Genomic DNA, 18,278 nt, shown 5'->3' on the forward strand with positions numbered 1-18,278 from the left:
AATCATTCCCTGGTGCCCCAGTTCAAAGGAATGTGTTCTTGGGCTTGTTGTGCCTTCAAGGGATTGCTTCGTCTTCTTTGGGGAAGAAGAAAGAGAAGAAAGGAGGAAAAAAAGAAAATTATCTAGATGTGCAAAGCCTTTAGATGTGAACTAGCTGCAGCTCATTTGATACATTCCAGGAGAAAACCGAGTACCCTATATTTGTACTACTACATAACCAAAACAGTTGGTTAAATATGTGGTAGGGAGAATACCCTGACTTTTACATAGGCAAAGTATTCATTAAGCACTTCTTTCTAGAGATATGTTTAAAAATAGAGTATGGCTGAAATATCTGGTGGACTTGGCAGCCTGATGTTTACGGTTGGACTTCATGATCTTAAAGCTCTTTTCTGACCTAAATAATTCTGTGATTTTGTGATTTGAATAACAAAACTCAGTTAAATTCCTGGATCTCTACTGTAGGCTTATGTTCTTAGCACATTTCTTAGAATTCCTTCTCCTCTTCGTTGCCACACATCTTATTAAATTCCTCACTCTCTCCCACAGTTCAGGTTTTAAAACGGAAGAAGATGATGCTCCGATCAAACGCTGTCCAAAGTGTAAAGTTTACATTGAACGAGATGAAGGCTGTGCCCAAATGATGTGTAAGAACTGCAAACATGCCTTTTGCTGGTACTGTCTGGAATCTCTTGATGTGAGTACAGGCCATGTTCTCTGTTTCTCACATGCTTAGTTCATTGCTTTGCCCACCCAGTTACCTCATTAATCAATTAAATAGTAGCTCGCTAACTAGCTTCTGCCCAGCTTGGTGGACTGTGATCCACCAGAGCTGATGCTGGCAATTTGATAGCATTTGTATGCTCTGTTTTACTTGTCTGACCTTTGATCTTAGTGTTTTGCCTGTGTAAGTCTGAAATTAATCATTTTGAAGCAAAATTTTATGAAGAAGTTGTTTGCAATCTTTCCATGGTCACCAGCCTGTTGGGGTGGGTTTGTTTTGGTTCATTTTTTTTTAATACTACTTCATTTAGTACTGACTTTTCCTTGTGCCCCTTCTTGAAGGAGTTACAGGATGAGTATAGAGATGTTCTTGGTCTGGTGAAGTTTGTCAGACTTGGCACAGGAGTCTAGCAGTCAGATTTGTTTATGATTTGTTGTATTCTGTGGGACAAGAAATAGATCTGACATATGAAAAAGAATACGATGTTCTCCTAACACCGGGAATTTGTCAGTCTTTAAGCTGCTGCTGTCGTATGTTTATGTTTGTTTAAAATCAGCCAGTTATTGTGCCCAAGAATCAGAGGATATATAACATACAACATCTGTTTCCATGTCATCTGTTTTATTTTATAGCATTGTTAACAATAGCAAGGAAATGTTTTAGGTTCCTGAAAGCTACTCTGACTATTCAAATGCTGTGGCTGTCCTACTCGAGTGCTTCGCTAACAGTCCTTTGGTCGCAGGCTTCTCACAGGCTCAGTTAAAAAGCAGAATTCCTTGGTCCTAGGCCTGCTATCCTATCTGGTTTTCCAAAGGATGGCAGGACAGATAATGACATCATTGCTCAAAAACCTGTATTGTCCTTTTATTCTTCAACTAATAAAAGGAACCACTTTTGGGAAGTCTGCGGTGCAAGTATTCATTTTCTTTGCTCTGTATGTGTGTAAAATACAAGCAATGGACGGCTTGTCTTCTTGGATCCTCTTGCCAATGTCCATGCTAGCATTTAAATATGCAGGTTGAGAGCCTTTGGGACAAGAGTTCACTATAGATATGTAACGCTTACTAAACAAGCCTGTTTTATGAAGGCATTTAACTGTAAACAAAGTGCTTTGGAAAGGTTGGACATGGCCATGCCCACCTCACTAAGCTGTTGTCCTGTACAATTCCTGGTTATGACTTCTCAGGAAATACTATTTTATAGTTTTAAGAACAGTTTGTATTTCTGTGTGTTACCTACCTTTTTATTTAATATCTTGTAGGATGATTTTCTCCTAATACATTATGACAAAGGACCTTGCCGAAACAAGCTGGGACACTCCAGGGCATCTGTTATCTGGCACAGGACACAGGTAAGGCTCAGATGTTTAAGAGCTCTTTGCAGATCCATTGCTGTATTAGTGCCTTCCTTTTCCTTAATCGTTTTAATAAGTTAGGATAAAATTCTCTGCCAAATGGTAACTGATTTTCGTAGCAGTAGCTTGGAGAGGAACAGCTCTCCCAGAATGAACACTCCATGGACAAAAAACACTGAGAACTACAAGGGGTTCATTTGCAAAGCTGGTTAAACGCCAGTCCACCCACTCTCTGAGTAAACTTGGAGGGCAAACTAAGTTGCCTCCATCCATGCTATTACCAGGGGAGCTCGTCCTGCAAGGAGTCTGGATCAAGAACTGGAAAGGAATTGGCCTGAGTATGCTCAGTATCTTGCTGTGGAGTCCATTTGACTCATTCATGTAGGTTGGCTAGAGGGCAACCCAGAGAGCTTATCAGCAGTTCCAACACAAATTCAAATTGACAGTCACAAATGGAGAGCACTACCTGTTGTAGTCTGGATCCAGGCTTGCTGAACCCCGCGTGAGTGCTGGTAATGGAAGAGCACTCTGCCCTACTTCGATGCATTCAAAATAAATGCCAATGTGTGACTTAGTGCAATCTCCTCTGCCTTTACAGCAATAAAGAGACATCTGGGTATCTGAGTCATCTCTTCCTAAATTAACTGTATGCTGGTAGATCACCTTAGCATGAGATGAAGGGCTGTTTGTGAAGTACAGTTTTATTTCTGTTTAAGCATAAACCCCAAGTCTTGAGAATAAACCCCAAGTCTGGACTTAGAGCTAAACTGAAATACAAAGGAGAAGGTTTGCACCCCTCTCCCTCTATGTATGCACCTGGGTTCGTGAGCTACAGACTGGGCTTTGCTTGGCTTAGCCAACAGTATCTTAGGAAGTGTGTGGGTACATAAGCTTTTTTTGCTATGCCTGTAATATGAGGTGATTTATCTGATATTTGGAGTTGGTTCTTAGCCACAGCATTTAGTGCAAATAAATTTGATAGGGAGCATGTTTGATATTCTGGTTGTTACTGAGAAAGTAAGTGATAATTCCCACCAGTCAGAATATAACTCTGCTAAACCCACTAAAGCTGAATCACTGTTGCAATCGTTTCCTTTTGATGTTCCTTTCAGTATTTAATCCAAGGCAAATTGAGGTGAGACCTTGGTTTGTTTGTGGATGTAAGAAAAATACTTGTTTTGGCCAGAGAGAATGACTTGATCCCGAGTAGGGCAACAGCTTCTGCAGAAGCAACAGAACCAAGAAGAAAACGAGTAAGTGATTCTCAGCAGGCAGTTTTGTTTGAAAAACAAACGAACAACCAGAAACCTTACCCAGAAAAACCCCAACTAAAAACCCAAAACAAAACAACAAAAACCAAAACAAAACAAAAAAAACAAAACCCAAATGAAATGTGAGGAATTCTTGATGGCATATTGAGGCTGAAAGATAGGTGTAATTAGGTATTAGGTGGTTGAGTCACCTTCCCTGGAGGTGTTTAAGGCACGGGTGGACGAGGTGCTAAGGGACATGGTTTAGTGTTTGATAGGAATGGTTGGACTCGCTGATCCGGTGGGTCTCTTCCAACCTGGTTATTCTATGATTCTATGATCTCGTAAAAATGACCAGTAGTCAGTTTGGTTCACTGAATTGCTACCATCCCGCTTGGAAGTCTGACCAGCGCGCTCTTAGTGTGGGTTGGAAAGTGCTAGGCAAGGGTGTGCTGTCTCCAAAGAGCAGCGTGGCAGTAGTTGCAGCTCACAGCTTATAAAGGAGATGGGAATTACCTTTGCTTTATGTCTGTAGAAAATTAATGCAAAGATTGGTAAATGGAAGTTGCATCAGGTTGTCAGCACTTCCAAAAAAAGAATGAGTAATGAATGTGCACACCTCTGAAGCTGAAAAAGAAATTGGTCTCAGCAAGGAACAAAATTGCTAGGACAAGGAAGTTTGAGCTTATCTGGACAGCCAGAACTCAAGAACTCAAGACTGACAGAACTCGAGTGCTGTGCCACAGCGCCATCTCCCGCAACCAGCCCTTCCTCTTGGCCCTGTCTGCTCCCTGCACAGTGGAGTTACGGAAGGAAAGACATAGTAATCAGAGAGGGAGTTGTCTGTGGCTGACAGAAGTACTAGTAAATCATCCTGTCTATACCATGGTTAATTAAACGTTTGCCAGTTAGTTTGTGGAGTCATATAATTGTTTGATTGGAAGAGACCTTTGAGATCATAGTCCAACCGTACTTGTCCACTACTAAATCACATCCCTCAGCACTTCATCTACCCGTCTTGTAAACCCCTCCAGGGACGGGGACTCCACCACAGAATCACAGAACAACCAGGTTGGAAGAGACCCACCGGATCATCGAGTCCAACCGTTCCCATCAAACACTAAACCATATCCCTCAGCACCTCATCCACCTGTGCCTTAAACACCTCCAGGGAAGGTGACTCAACCACCTCCCTGGGCAGCCTCTGCCTGAAAGCCCTTTCAGTGGAGAAACTTTTCCTGATGTCCAATCCAAACCTCCCGTGGTGCAGCTTGATGTCATTCCCTCTCATCCCATCACCTGTCACTTCGGAGAAGAGACCAACACCCACCTTGCTACAACCTCCTTTCAGACAGTTGTGGACAGTGATGAGGTCTCCCCTCAGCCTCCACTTCTCCAGGCTAAACAACCCCAGCTCCCTCAGCCGTTCCTCACAACACATGTTCTCCAGCCCCTTTGTCAGCCCAGCTCTGTTGCCCTTCTCTGGACACGTCTATCTAGCCCTGACTTGAAGAATTCTTTGAGTACTACACTCTAATTTCATTTTCCCAGCAGCTGTAAGGTTTTGCTAGCAGAGTAGCATTCTGCTCTTGCCTTCATTATTCCGAATTACTCATTGACACTCTCATGGGAATAAATCTAAATTATTTTCTCAAATAATCTGCAGGCACGTTGTCACAGCATCGCTTATAAAAGTGCCCATGGCAAATGGGTAATTTCCTCAGGCAACAGACTTCAACTTGAATGTTTTCTTTAATAATTTTCCAAATTTAACTCTAGAAACTATGAATCTGGCACACTGACAGGAGGGCTGGGTCTCTGCTTCTCTGCCCGTTCTGAGAAGAGGTTGATCAATAAGTGTAAATGAAAGAAATGCTTTCAGATAGAGTTAGGTCATGTCCCATGAAGCAGCAGGATGAGATCAGGTTTGACTGATCAGGTTTGACTGAGAACAGGCTGCCCAGGGAGGGGGTTGAGTCCCCTTCCCTGGAGGGGTTTAAGGGACGGGTGGATGAGGTGGTGAGGGACATGGTTTAGTGATTGATGGGAATGGTTGGACTCGATGATCGGGTGGGTCTCTTCCAACCTGGTGATTCTATGATTCTATGACTGTAATGAGCCATTTGTCACATGCCAAGTCCTCCTGTAGTCCACAGTGTTTTTCATCTGTGTCTGATTGCCAAGCTTGTGTTCCTGCTAGGGGGAAGCTTTTTGGAATCTTCCCTGATTCTCCGTGTACAACGCCAAAACCTCTTCGGAGATTTTTCCAGCAAAAATGGAGAGCACTTGAAAGCGAGAGTGTCTTAACTCTTGCGGTCTTGATCCTCTTATTTAATATTTAGGTTTGATCAACAAAAGGAGTGTCTAGTCAGTTGCTTCACTAGCTGTTTGAGACACAGCGGAACTCAAAAGCGTGTAACCATCTGCATCACTTTGGGTGATGGAACCGAGTTGTGTGGCACAGCACGGTTCTGGCTGATTTCACTCACGTTTACTGATCGCAGGAGCTGCCTGTAGCGGATGCTGGCAGGGAGCCCTGGTCTGGTAAGGTCAATGGCGTTTGCTTTGATCCTTTTGAGGGACACTGATGCACCTTTGTCTGCAGGATCTAGACAGTTTTTATCCCTAATGCAGTGCTATTCCATTCTCTTGCAGGTGGTAGGGATCTTTGCAGGATTTGGTCTTCTGCTTTTGGTGGCCTCCCCTTTCCTTCTACTTGCTACACCATTTGTTCTGTGCTGCAAGTGCAAATGTAATAAAGGAGATGACGACCCTCTGCCTACCTAGAAAGAGAAGATTGGACTCAACACAACATGTGTTTTGATTTTATTGTTGCTGTTGATGTTTCCCTCTTGCACTTACGTTGCTGTAGTCTTATGTGCCCCGATCTGCTTTTCATTGACACAGTCTTGGTTCCAGGAGCTGTTGTTACTACTGTTGCGTAGATCGATTGATAATAGACAAGGAGGGTGGTGGAAAGCAAGTTTGGTGCTAAAGGGAGACTGTGGACCTAGGTAGCTGTCTGAAATGAAGAGGTGATACTGTAAAAACAATGCAAAGAGTTTCTGTTGCCCTGCTAGTGGACTTGGAACTGTGCTGAATGGCATCAGCGACACAAGCTGAAAATGTATACAAATCTAAACTCTCTGCATATCTGTTTACTCCAAAATTTGGTGTCTTATTCCTTGTATATATTTAAGTTGCCTACCATTTAAATCGAATAGTCAACTTAGTATGACTTTACCATGTTTATTACACATCTCTTCTTGTTAAAGCCATCACAATGTCCTTTTCAATGCATATTTTTCCAAGTATAACAAAATGAATAAGGTGCATATAGGCCATGCTATGCCTTTCTTGAAATTTGTGGGGGTACAGAAGGACAAAATTGGTCCTCTTGCCTTCCAGGAATTTTTTGAAGTCTTGTAAGACATTTGTTTGATTGAAAGGTATATTTTAAAAATGAACTGATGAAGCTGAAAGGTTGAGTGGTGACACAAACCTGCTATCTAATCAAGGTTCTTTTAAAAGTGCATTGAAGGTATTGATTACTGCTGGACCACTGGTGTTTTTCTGAATTGCTATTGTTTTGCTGTTGGTTAGGGTTCTGCTACAATTACAGGGCTACGTAACTTCTAATCCAGGTATCTTAATCTTTTTATATAGAGAGATACATATACAATCCTATTTAAACCAAATGTGTAAATAGCTGTGCTATTGAAATATTTTGGAATTTCAAGATAGCTTGCTTCTGTCTTTATGGCAATTATTAAAAAAAATACAGGACTAATTTTACTATTTAGCAGCCCCTTGGGTTAAGAGTGAATCTTTCCTTTTAAGTATAAAAAGACATAAGGGTTATCCCTGTAGTTGATAATAAAAATGCCTGGGATACTTGTGGAAGTTGTACTTCACGTTTAAACTCCTTAGCCCATTTTCAGAGTTAGTCGTGTGACGGATGGTGTATGCTTTTAGTCATTATACTGTGACAAAATTATTTTCATTAGATAAATAATCACTTGATTTGATACTTTTGCAGAATCCAGTGCTGTGTTTCCAGGGTAGTAAAGCGTGTGAGCCAACCTACTATTAATTGTTGTCGTTCCTCTTTAGAATTAAGTTGTTGAAAACCATTTCGCTCTGATTTTAAAGCTGACAAGAATTTGACTGATAACTTCTTGCCATGCAATATAAAGCACCTGAAACAGCGTGTATGCCTCTGTGTGGTACTGGAGGAAAACATGCTTTTGAACGGCTTACGGACTGGAATTTGACTGCGTTTTTCACCATTTATCTCTGTGCATTACCAGTGTATCGAGGTGGATGAAAATATTGAAGCCAGGGCACCTGTGCACTGAAAATGTATCAAGACCCACAAATGCAACTGCTTCTGGCTGCTGTCACAGGCTAGCAATATGTTTTCATAGCTCAAGCATAAGGAAATGACTCCTTTCTTTATTACCTTTTGGATTTTTTTTTTTACTGTCTGTTAAATAAAAAGACTGCAGGGTGCAATTTTGAAAAGGGCCACTGTCTTTTTATAAAACTACTCTTGAATTTCTTCTCTCCCTTCTTCCGGGTTTAATGGCATCTCAATTCAAACTTTCCAACCACAGGTTTTGGCTCTGGGAGCTGGAGGTTATCTGCAATTCACTTATTTGGCTTGGTTTTGATGACTTCAGCCATTACAATGTGAAAAAGAATAGCTGGTTTCTAGCAAGTCTGAACTCCTTGTGATATCTTCAGATTCCTTATGGCAATGTGCAGTTTAGACCTTTACTTGTAATACCTGATTTTGTTATCACAGTATTGGCATATTGGCTCTCTTTGCTATTAAGATTCACTTAGTTATAAAAAAGTAGCTGTAGGAGAGTCTGGATAGCGCGTTCTGTCGCTGTTTGCCAGCCCCAGGGGGCGTGGGGAGCCCTGCTGAGCTCAGGAGGGGTTCTGGCTCCATCTCCCCAGGGTGCAGGCGCGATGGGAACCCTTCTGCGGAGAACAGCGGCTCCCAGGTAAGCTTAAACTACGGCCTTTCCGCCTTGACCCCGTCATTCTGTTTAAAGTGGAGAGAAAAAAGACTGGGCAGCGGGATATAAAGACTTCATGGGTTGTTATTTCTTTTAATTGGGAGCAAGGAGGGGTTTCGCTGGGTGTGGCAGTGGCTGCAGTGACTGCTGTGCTGCTGGGATGATGGTAAAGAGCCGAGGAAGGCGCTGATAGAAGGTTAATTCAAACCATGCCTTTCTTTGAGGCAGCCTTTACCTGGCGATATTGTGAATCATAGAATGGTTTGGGTTGGAAGGGACCTCCAAGCCCATCCAGTCCCACCCCTGCCATGGGCAGGGACACCTCCCACTGGATCAGGTGCCCAAGCCCCATCCAACCTGGCCTTGAACCCCTCCAGGGATGGGGCAGCCACAGCTTCCCTGAGTTTTCCACAGTGCTGTGTGTGGCCAGTTCATAATCAATGTTAAAATTATTGCACTTGCAAATAAAAAAAAAAAAATAATAAAAAATCCTTTACAAATTTGGACATTTTTTAAATGGTAGATTTTAATTAATGCTCACTGGTAGCTTGATCAGAAAACTGTACTCCTCTGTCAGCACATCTGTCTCCCATCTCAACATACTTGGATTGCTACTGGGCGGTTTTGGCACGTCTTCTTTCCCATCCTGGCTGGTAGGATAGACTGTATGCTGGCACACATTTACCAAATCCCTACTTCCTTCATGTTTGCTAAATGTCCTTCCATCTGCATTTTTCTCGGGGATTTTTTTGTTAATGTTTACTCTTACTTTTTTTAATGCTGTTTTGTTTCCAAAGTAGCAACTTCTAGAAGTGATGTATTGAGTTTGGGGTGGTTTTATGTTACATTTTATGTTGATAGTGTGACATTTAATAACCTGAAATCGAATTGTAAATACATTATTTTAATTTCTGACATTTAAACTTCCCGCCATGGAAAAGCAAATGTTCACGTCTGCTGCTTTTCACATGAAGTTCTGTTACAACAGCTTTGGCTTTCTCGATTTTCACCAGGAAAATAAGATTCGCTGCATGATTTCTGTTGCATTTTTCTGGTTCTGCTATTACGTAGGCGTTTTGCATTGTCTTAAATGCTCTTTTTAATGGAGTCAGTAACAGTACCTAATTTGCATGTTCTGTTGCAATAAAGTGGAATCCTGTCTAGGAAGCGTGTGGAGCCCACGCTCCAGGAGCTCTTGCATCTCCCCGTTCATTAATTGGGCTGAAGCCAGTCCTGAGAGAGATCAGCAGCGTTGAGTGTTCCCCACGTGGCTTCGGGCAAGTCACTTACCTCCTCTCCTCCCAATTAAACCATCTTCTAAATGGATGGACCAATGTTTACTACCTCCCAGGAGGGATGTGAGGGCCAACTCATTGGTCTGCAAGTTCTTCAAGATTCTGTGATGAAAGATTCAGTATAAATACTTACTGTTAGGTTACATGCCAAGAACTTGAGATGCTTTCCCCACCCCTCCCCATAGTGAGCAGCAAGTACTCTGGGTTATTAATTGGGGAAGATCTCCAATAAGAGCTGACCGGGTCAACTCTCAGCCTACAGTTCATCTCCAGACATGCAGGAAACGCAATCAAAATTAGTGAAGAGCTGATAGGGTAAGATACCACAGATCAGAATGAGATGAAGTCTACAACTCCCTGAAAGGAGGTTGTGGAGAGGAGGGAGCTGGGCTCTTCTCCCAAGTGACAGGGGACAGGATGAGAGGGAATGGCCTCAAGCTCCACCAGGGGAGGTTTAGGCTGGACATTAGGAAAAAGTTTTTCACAGAAAGGCTTATTTGGCACTGGCAGAGGCTGCCCAGGGAGGGAGTTGAGTCACCTTCCCTTGAGGGGTTTAAGGGATGGGTGGACGAGGTGCTGAGGGACATGGTTTAGTGTTTGATAGGAATGGCTGGACTCAATGATCCGGTGGGTCTCTTCCAACCTGGTGATTCTGTGATTCTATGAAGTGCTTTTGATTTAAAATTGTTATGGGCAGGAAGACAGAAATGAAGTTTTGTGCATTCCATCTGTAGGCCTTTTACTGTATAGGAATACATCTATTTAATACCAGCCGTTCTCATCCCAGTGAGGTGCAGCATGCATAAAGCTTTGTGCAGATTTGCTTTCTTTTAAAAAACAAAGTTTATCCATTTCAAATACGTAATCCAAAATCTTGAAGAAAACAGATAGCATACGGTTTTGATGACAGCGATGCTAACGACATCAAAAAAGCCTGCACTGGTGCTTAATTGCTAATGAACTTATACTAAGTAAGGCATGCTGTTTGTGTTTAGAGCCCTGTGGTCTTCATTATTGCTTTGATTTGTGTCTCTCTCTTAAGAATTCCAGGAACATTATGTACAGGTGTGTGGTACAAAACCAAACCTTTCTTGATCATTTTATCATGGATATATTTTAAACTTGTATAGGGACAAGCATGAAGGAGTCATGCCTATGTACAAATAATGTATTTGACCAGTGTAAAAATAGTTCTGTCCATGTATTTGAAATGTAAGTACATTTTGTGCCACTAACACTGTGATGTATAAAAGAGCTGCTGAATGCCTTTTAATGTTGTGTTTTGTACTTTGGATCATATTGAAGAGTTTAATTTGTAATTTCAATAGATATTTTAAATGAATATGTTTCCTGTCATTTTTAATAGTGACTTTTCAGCGCTCTGTGTTCTGCTGAAGAGAAGTGCTGCTGTTGTGGTAGGAGTCCCCATGCTCACCAGCCTCTCCTGCCTTCCTGGAGATGTCCTGCTGCACTTCTGGCCCTAACTGCATTTCTGACTCGGCATCTCCCTGCTTGGCCAAAAGAGTGAATCTGGTTCTCTCTGAAGTGAATTTGACCCCCAGGTGGGGCCGTGGTCCAGCTCCCGTTGCAGTCCGCTGATGTACGCTCTAGCTGGGTGAACCTGCTGCTCTGAGCCAGCACCCCAAGAAGCCTGGATATTCTTGCACCACAGGTGAAAGCGGCTGCAAGTAGCTTGTATTCCCCTCCGTTTGGTGGTGTGGAGGTCAGACTTTGAAAGGCAAATCCCAGTCTCCTGCACAGCAGAGCATACGTAACTCTCTGGTGGTGGGAAAGCGCTCTCCTGTTCTTGACTCCATCGACAGGTACCGTGCATTTTGCCATAGCTGAAGATGCACTTTCCTTCAGTCACCGTGATTTCTTTCTCACTTGTTAGGACGCACTTTGTCCGTAGTCGTAAAAAAACCCAACACAGGCAAAATTTCTTCAAAAAAAACATGTTCATAACTAATGTTCATGTATGTGCCTCGTACCTGGCAATTTAAGAAAACTCAAGGCCACATAATAGCTGCTACTCAGTCATTCCTTCTTTCATTTCCATGGAGCATAATGATTTTTTCTCCACAAGGGTAAGATCAGTTTGGATATTTTGTTCAATTACTTAGACAGAAAATAGTCTATGAATTCCACAAGGGGTTGTGACCTGTTCAAGGCGCAGGTCCTACTCACAGAGCGATCTTTCTGCTGTCTTCCTCTGCTCCCACAGTCTGTTGCTTCCAATTAGGGTTTCATTTGCTTTGCAGTTTCCTTTTAGAGGGGAGGATTGTATCTCAGTTATTTGCAATTACCGCATGGTTAGTAACATTTAGCTCCTGGGCATGTCCCCAGGCTCAGCTTTCCTTGCTCTAGAAGGGTTTTCTTGCCTGTGCCTTCAGCTGCTTGTCTGGGTTTCAGTACAAGTCTATAATCAGAGAATGAAGCGCTGCAGAAACAAAGTGGAGTAACAGACTCCAGGGTCTCGGCTGCCTAAAATTAGAGTGTTTATGTTGAATTCTTAAATGGCCAAATTCTAACCCATATATGTTCTAGCACACAGCGTCCGGGATCATTCAGTCACCACATCCGTAGTCATCAGTTCTGTTAGGAGTGGCCCCAGCCCCAGAATAACTCCTGAACTGAACGTGGGCATTGGATGGGACAGTTCAGGTCAAAGTCATGCCAGGAACAGTCCTCTAAAAATTGAACAATTGAGATAATTGAATCCCACAGCACAGAAACATTGTGCTAGTTCTAGCATTCTGCTAGCTGTAGTGGTTCTGAGAGAGGTGTGACCGTAGAACCTGAATTATGTACACACGAAACGGGAAGCACAAGGTATCAACAATAATATATATATATCTATCATTATTTTTTAGTTGGAGATCCTCTCAGATGTTTCTCGTAGGTGATTACGTGCGCATTATCAATGCATCTATACCAAGAGTCTTATTTTATGCAGGATGTACAGAAACTGATGGAACTTGTGTTGATTTTGAAAATAAGAAGAGAGAAATGAGTGTTTTGTACAAGGAAGCCTTTGCTACCCAGACTCTGCACTCCGCGAACCAAGATTCATCCTTGAATCCGGCACCACTTAGGATGAGGTTTGTGTTCACATTCAGGTTTCTGTCCTTAACTGATGGGCGGCAGTGCAAAGACACATCTTCTGTGTCTTTGAGACGTTTCCCTTCCCATCCTATGCTGCTTGCTAAGGTCATAGGGTGATGGAATATTAGATTGGCAGGGACTGTAAGGATCACTAGGTCCAGCCTTTCTTGGCAAAAACAGTCTAGACAAGGTGGCCCAGCACCCTGTGCAGCCAATGTTGGGGAATCCAGCTCTTCCCTGGGGAGATGATTCCAGTGCCTGACTGTTCTCAGTGTGAATTTTTTATCTCCTGTGCCCAGTTGGAGTCTCCCCAGGAGACCCTTGTACCCATCCTCCTCATCTTTTCCATGTGACTCCTTGTGAAAAGGGGGTCTCCGTGTTCTTTGTAGCCACCCTTTAAATACTGGAACACGGTGATGGGGTCTCCCCTGAGCCTTCTCTTCTCAAAGATGAACAAACCACTTTCTCTCAACCTTTCCTCATGTCAGGCTACCCAGTCCTTTGATCATCTCTGTAGCCCTTCTCTGGACCCTGTCCAGCCTGTCCACGTCTATGTTTTTATAGTGGCGACCAAAAGTGAACAGAGTATTCCAGCTGTGGCCTGGCAAGTGCTGAGTAGAGTGGAATAATAACTAGATAATTGTCTAGACAGCTTACTTAGCTTTTTTAGCCCCTCAAAATATTTCTCAAGCCTGGTGTTTTGTTGGGTTCCCCCCTCAGCAACTTAGATGCCAGGAGAAGACTGGGCAACTGTCTTTGTGCAGACCCATCACTCTCAGATAAAACTGAGGAAAGAGTCATAGACTATCTTATCACACGTACTGGTTTCTGACACCAGGGCAGAACTTGTTGGTGCAAATTAGAAGCAGGTTACTCAGCTCCCATATGCTGTTTCCACGTGAATGTGTGTGTGTAATAACTTAACACATTGCCCCTGGTCATATCACTACAAACTTCTGTAAACAGTCCCTCCCCAGCTTTCTCATAGCCCCTTCAGGTACTGAAAGGTCACTATAAGGTCTCCTTGGAGCCTTCTCTTCTCCAGGCTCAACAACTCTATAATGAGCATATAAATGCTAAATTTACACCTAGGTCCCAGAGAGGAGAGCCCCTGGCAGTAAAGCCTATGTCTCCTAGCTCAATGCTGTTTTCTAAAATCTGAACGAAAATATGTGTGATGCTTTATTTTTTGCTTTATTTTTATGCTCAGCATATCCTGAAATGTCAAACATGGCTTCGAGTCTATATAGCTTATGTTTGTCTACGGGAAGAATAAATTCTACTCTGTAATTTTGTAGAGCGAGAAATCTGATCCTGGAGCGATGCAGATAGTCATTTAATGCAGATTAATAACGGTTCTGGGTTATTTTTTGTAGCTTTACATGGAAGGATGCCTATTAGGGGCAGAATTAAATCACTCCTTCAAAACTCTGCCTTTTCCTCTCTAGTAGCTGGAAAAGTAAAACTAAATGCTTATAAACTTGAGTAAATGGTACTCGGTGTGTGCTGTGGATGTGATGCTCAGGGTCCATTGAAAGGGATTAATAATTCCATTAATTCCTAGTGAGTTTGGGTTTTCATTTGAGGTGAACGATGAGTTTATCTTGTTGCGTGAGAGAGCGCCTACCACAGAGCTGTGTTTTTCTGACTGAGTTTTCTCTGCCAGTGATTTGCTTCAATTGCCATGATCTGTTTTGTGTGACAGAATCTGAGAGACTGACTTTGCTGTAGATTAAAAAAAAATAAAGGTGAGTGAACAGAACATGCTAATTTAGCAAGTTCTGTAGGCCTGACCTGCAGATACCAGTCTAAATTGGAGTCAGTGGGCTCAGACATTCCTAGACCTACACATCTGTGGTTTATTCTTGAGGACAACTGCAAACAAGCAGAATTTCTCTTTGCTGCCTTGAGATGATGTTTTGGGTTTCGGTGAGTGGCAGAAATGCTTGAGCTACCTCAAAATCCTGAAAGCTATTTATAGTTTGAGAATGACACTATTATTTTGTGGGATAGTGCGTGTGTTTTGTGTGTAGTGTGCAAAATTTCATTGATAAGCTACCTTGGCAGACGAGTCTAATGCAGCAGCTCTTTATTTTCGTGCCTCAGTAATTCTGAGTATACTCAGTCTGCTAAAGTTACATGTCCCTTCTGTGATCAGTATACGTCTGGTGAGGGAAGCCTGAGTTGGAATATGGATAAACTTTTTGTGATGCGTTAGAAAAGCCCAGGGAAAGGGTATAGAAGCCCTTGTGGTAAGCGGTGCTGCTACGAGCCAGCAGAGTGCAGTCTCTGAACGCCGTTTCAGACAATGAGGACTTGCTTTCGTTGAGAGAATTGCACTTAAATCCATATTAACAAGGTTTCCATCTCAAGCTTTTAAAGTCTGTGTTTCAAAACCTCCACAGAGTTAATTGTAGTGATATCATGGCTAAAAATAATGATTTTATGATGGGCTTGCACACTCTGCTGGGGCTGTTCTAGTCTTAATTTCCATTATTGCTGCTGTTCTCTGAAAGTGCATGGACGTTTCCTGAAAGTGAAAAAGTTTAAGTATTAGAACTTGCAGAAAACTGATGCGAGAATAGAAATGTTTCAATCTGCAAATGCAAACTGAGACGTGCAAACCCGAGGTCTCTCAAAATGCCATGTTCAGAGAGCACTGATTAATGGCACTGAGAGAGGAAGAGCGAGCACTAAAAGTGAGTTTGTTCAAAACAGATTAAGTATTAGCTAATAACATGGCATGTTCTCTATATTTTATAATTGGTGGATGCTGTAAATGAGCCAAATAGTTCTCTTCTCCCTTCCTACCCGTGCCTGCTGTCGTGTCTGTGTTCCTCAGTACAGATGTTCAGCAGAAACAATGCAACTGTCCAAACAATAACTCTAACCATCCGTTTAGCACCCCATGTGTCTGGCCGGGGCGCCGAGCTGCAGCGGGGGCTGCTGTGACTCCTTCTGCCTTTACCCCCCTCTGTTTATATGAGTTCCAATGTTCACGAGTCTTCCTCCCCCCTCCCCCAAGTTTATCTGAATAAAGCAAAGCAAAAAGTTGGTTTCTCTTATTTTTTTTATGTACCAGAGGCATCTTTCGGGTTCCTTCCAACACTAACACTGACTTTCAAAGAAAAGTGTCCCCCTGCCAAGCTTCTAGGGACTCCTGGGAAACTTCTGGTTCATGCCCATTACTGCCCGTTAGGGGCGGGTTTGGAGCATGTTTTTCAGCTGGATCCATTTTTCTCTTTTCAGGACTCCCAATGATGTTATGCAAAATGATGTCGTTAGAGGATTGGGGCAGTGCAGTGTGTCTTCAAAGACAAGCAGCACTTTGCTGCCACCACGTCTCTGTGTGTGGTTCAGCGTATTTTCACAGAATCACAGAATCACAGAATAACCAGGTTGGAAGAGACCCACCGGATCACCGAGTCCAACCGTTCCTACCAAACACTAAACCATATCCCTCAGCACCTCGTCCACCCGTGCCTTAAACACCTCCAGGGAAGGTGACTCAACCACCTCCCTGGGCAGCCTGTTCCAGTGCCCAATGACCCTTTCTGTAAAGAATTTTTTCCTAACGTCTAGCCTAAACCTCCCCTGTCGGAGCTTGAGGCCATTCCCTCTTGTCCTGTCCCCTGTCACTTGGGAGAAGAGGCCAGCACCCTCCTCTCTACAACGTCCTTTCAGGTAGTTGTAGAGAGCAATGAGGTCACCCCTCAGCCTCCTCTTCTCCAGGCTAAACACCCCCAGCTCTCTCAGCCGCTCCTCATAAGGCCTGTTCTCCAGCCCTTTCACCAGCTTTGTTGCTCTTCTCTGTACTCTCTCCAGAGCCTCAACATCCTTCTTGTGGTGAGGGGCCCAGAACTGAACACAGCACTCGAGGAGCGGTCTCACCAGTGCCGAGTACAGAGGGAGGATAACCTCCCTGGACCTGCTGGTCACGCCGTTTCTGATCCAAGCCAAGATGCCATTGGCCTTCTTGGCCACCTGGGCCACTGCTGGCTCATATTCAGTCGGCTGTCAACCAACACCCCCAGGTCCCTCTCCTCCAGGCAGCTTTCTAGACAGACTTCTCCCAGTCTGTAGCACTGCATAGGGTTGTTGTGCCCCAAGTGCAGGACCCGGCATTTGGCCTTGTTAAACCTCATGCCATTGGACTCTGCCCAGCGGTCCAGCCTGTTCAGATCCCTTTGCAGAGCCTCCCGACCCTCCAGCAGATCGACACTTCCACCCAGCTTAGTGTCATCCGCAAACTTGCTAAGGGTGCATTCGATGCCTTCATCCAGGTCATTGATGAAGACATTGAACAGGGCTGGACCCAGCACTGAGCCCTGGGGAACCCCACTTGTCACTGGCCTCCAGCTGGATTTCACACCATTTCCCACCACTCTCTGGGCCCTCCATCCAACCAGTTTTCCACCCAGGAGAGTGTGCGCCTGTCCAGCCCAGAGGCTGACAGTTTCTCAAGCAGAACGCTGTGAGAAACTGTGTCAAAGGCTTTGCTGAAGTCCAGGAAGACCACATCCACAGCCTTTCCCTCATCCAGTAGCCGAGTCACTTTGTCATAGAAGGCGATCAGGTTAGTCTGGCAAGACCTGCCTTTTGTGAACCCATGTTGACTGGGCCTGATCACCCGGTTCTCTTGCATGTGCTTCATGATAGCACTCAAGATCACCTGTTCCATGACTTTCCCTGGCACTGAGGTCAGACTGACAGGCCTGTAGTTTCCTGGGTCCTCCCTGCGGCCCTTTTTGTAGATGGGCACAACATCAGCCTCCAGTCCAGTGGGACTTCCCCAGTCTTCCAGGACTGTTGGAAGATGATGGAAAGGGGTTTGGCCAGCACATCCGCCAGCTCCTTCAGTACCCTAGGGTGAATCCCGTCCGGCCCCATAGACTTGTGACTGTCCAGTCGGGCTAGCAAGGCTCTGACCACCTCCTCTTGGATCACGGGAGCCTCATTTTGCTCCTCTAGCTCCTGGGTTTGTACACAGAGGGAACGACCCTCCTTACAACTAAACACTGAGGCAAAGAAGGCATTAAGTACCTCAGCCTTTTCCTCATCCCCTGTTACTGTTGTCCCTTCTGTGTCCAATAGGGACTGTATGGTCTCCCTAGTCCGCCTTTTATTATTTATATATTTGTAGAAAGATTTTTTGTTATCTTTCACTGACTTGGCCAATCCAATTTCTAGCTGAGCCTTAGCCCTTCTGATTTTTTCCCTACACAATCTCACTTCCCTCCTGTAGTCCACCCAAGAGGCCTGTCCCTTCTTCCAGAGGCCATAAACATTTCTTTTCTTCTTGATATCCCTCAAGATCTCTCTATTCAACCAAGCTGGCTTTCTCCCCTGCCGGCTTTTTTTCCGGACCACGGGGATGGCTTTCTCCTGAGCTGCTAGGACCACCCCTTTGAAGAGCTCCCAGCCCTCCTGGGCTCCCTTGCCCTTGAGTACTGTCTCCCATGAGACTTCACCAACCAGCCTGCTGAAGAGATCAAAGTCAGCCCTCTGGAAATTTAATGTTAC

The 18,278-nt window shown here is 43.9% G+C and overlaps 1 protein-coding gene across 1 annotated transcript in view; it reads left to right on the forward strand.

Moving 5' to 3' along the window:
* RNF144A (ring finger protein 144A) overlaps nt 1-7,839 on the forward strand; it is a 58,846-nt gene extending 51,007 nt beyond the window's left edge. The window contains exons 6-8 of the mRNA XM_069851601.1: nt 550-697; nt 1,986-2,075; nt 5,984-7,839. Coding sequence (XP_069707702.1) covers nt 550-697; nt 1,986-2,075; nt 5,984-6,115 — 370 coding nt within the window. The 3' untranslated portion in view covers nt 6,116-7,839. The remainder of the gene's footprint in view (nt 1-549; nt 698-1,985; nt 2,076-5,983) is intronic.
* The last annotated feature ends 10,439 nt before the right edge of the window (nt 7,840-18,278 follow it).

The sequence above is a fragment of the Phaenicophaeus curvirostris genome, chromosome 2, assembly GCF_032191515.1.
Source record: "Phaenicophaeus curvirostris isolate KB17595 chromosome 2, BPBGC_Pcur_1.0, whole genome shotgun sequence".
NCBI lineage: Eukaryota > Metazoa > Chordata > Aves > Cuculiformes > Cuculidae > Phaenicophaeus > Phaenicophaeus curvirostris.